This window comes from Phaethon lepturus, unplaced genomic scaffold (assembly GCF_000687285.1).
Source record: "Phaethon lepturus isolate BGI_N335 unplaced genomic scaffold, ASM68728v1 scaffold45326, whole genome shotgun sequence".
Classification (NCBI taxonomy): Eukaryota; Metazoa; Chordata; class Aves; order Phaethontiformes; family Phaethontidae; genus Phaethon; species Phaethon lepturus.
In genome coordinates this window covers 1,640-1,852 of record NW_010544900.1, presented here as the reverse complement: position 1 = coordinate 1,852, position 213 = coordinate 1,640, and the positions used below count along the sequence as shown (strand labels likewise).

Below are 213 nucleotides of genomic sequence, written 5' to 3'. Positions count from 1 at the left end.
ATGGCTGGAGGGGCCTGGGCACGTGGGTTCCCTGGGACTGGGGACAGGGAGAGTTGTCCTGGGACTGGGAACATCCCCAGCAAGAGAGACACCCCCACACACACCCAGCCTGGGTGACGTGTCCCATCCCCACAGCCAACAGCAACGAGAGCGACATCATCAATGCCATCACGGTGGAGAAGAGTGTGGATGGCAAGCTGGGCTTCAGCGTCC

The 213-nt window shown here is 62.0% G+C and overlaps 1 protein-coding gene across 1 annotated transcript in view; it reads left to right on the top strand.

Moving 5' to 3' along the window:
• Positions 1-135: 135 nt before the first annotated feature.
• PDZD7 (PDZ domain containing 7) overlaps positions 136-213 on the top strand; it is a gene marked incomplete at both ends in the record, with an annotated part of 1,602 nt that continues 1,524 nt past the window's right edge. Inside the window, one exon of the mRNA XM_010288807.1 lies at positions 136-213. This exon is cut by the window's right edge and continues 84 nt beyond it. Coding sequence (XP_010287109.1) covers positions 136-213 — 78 coding nt within the window.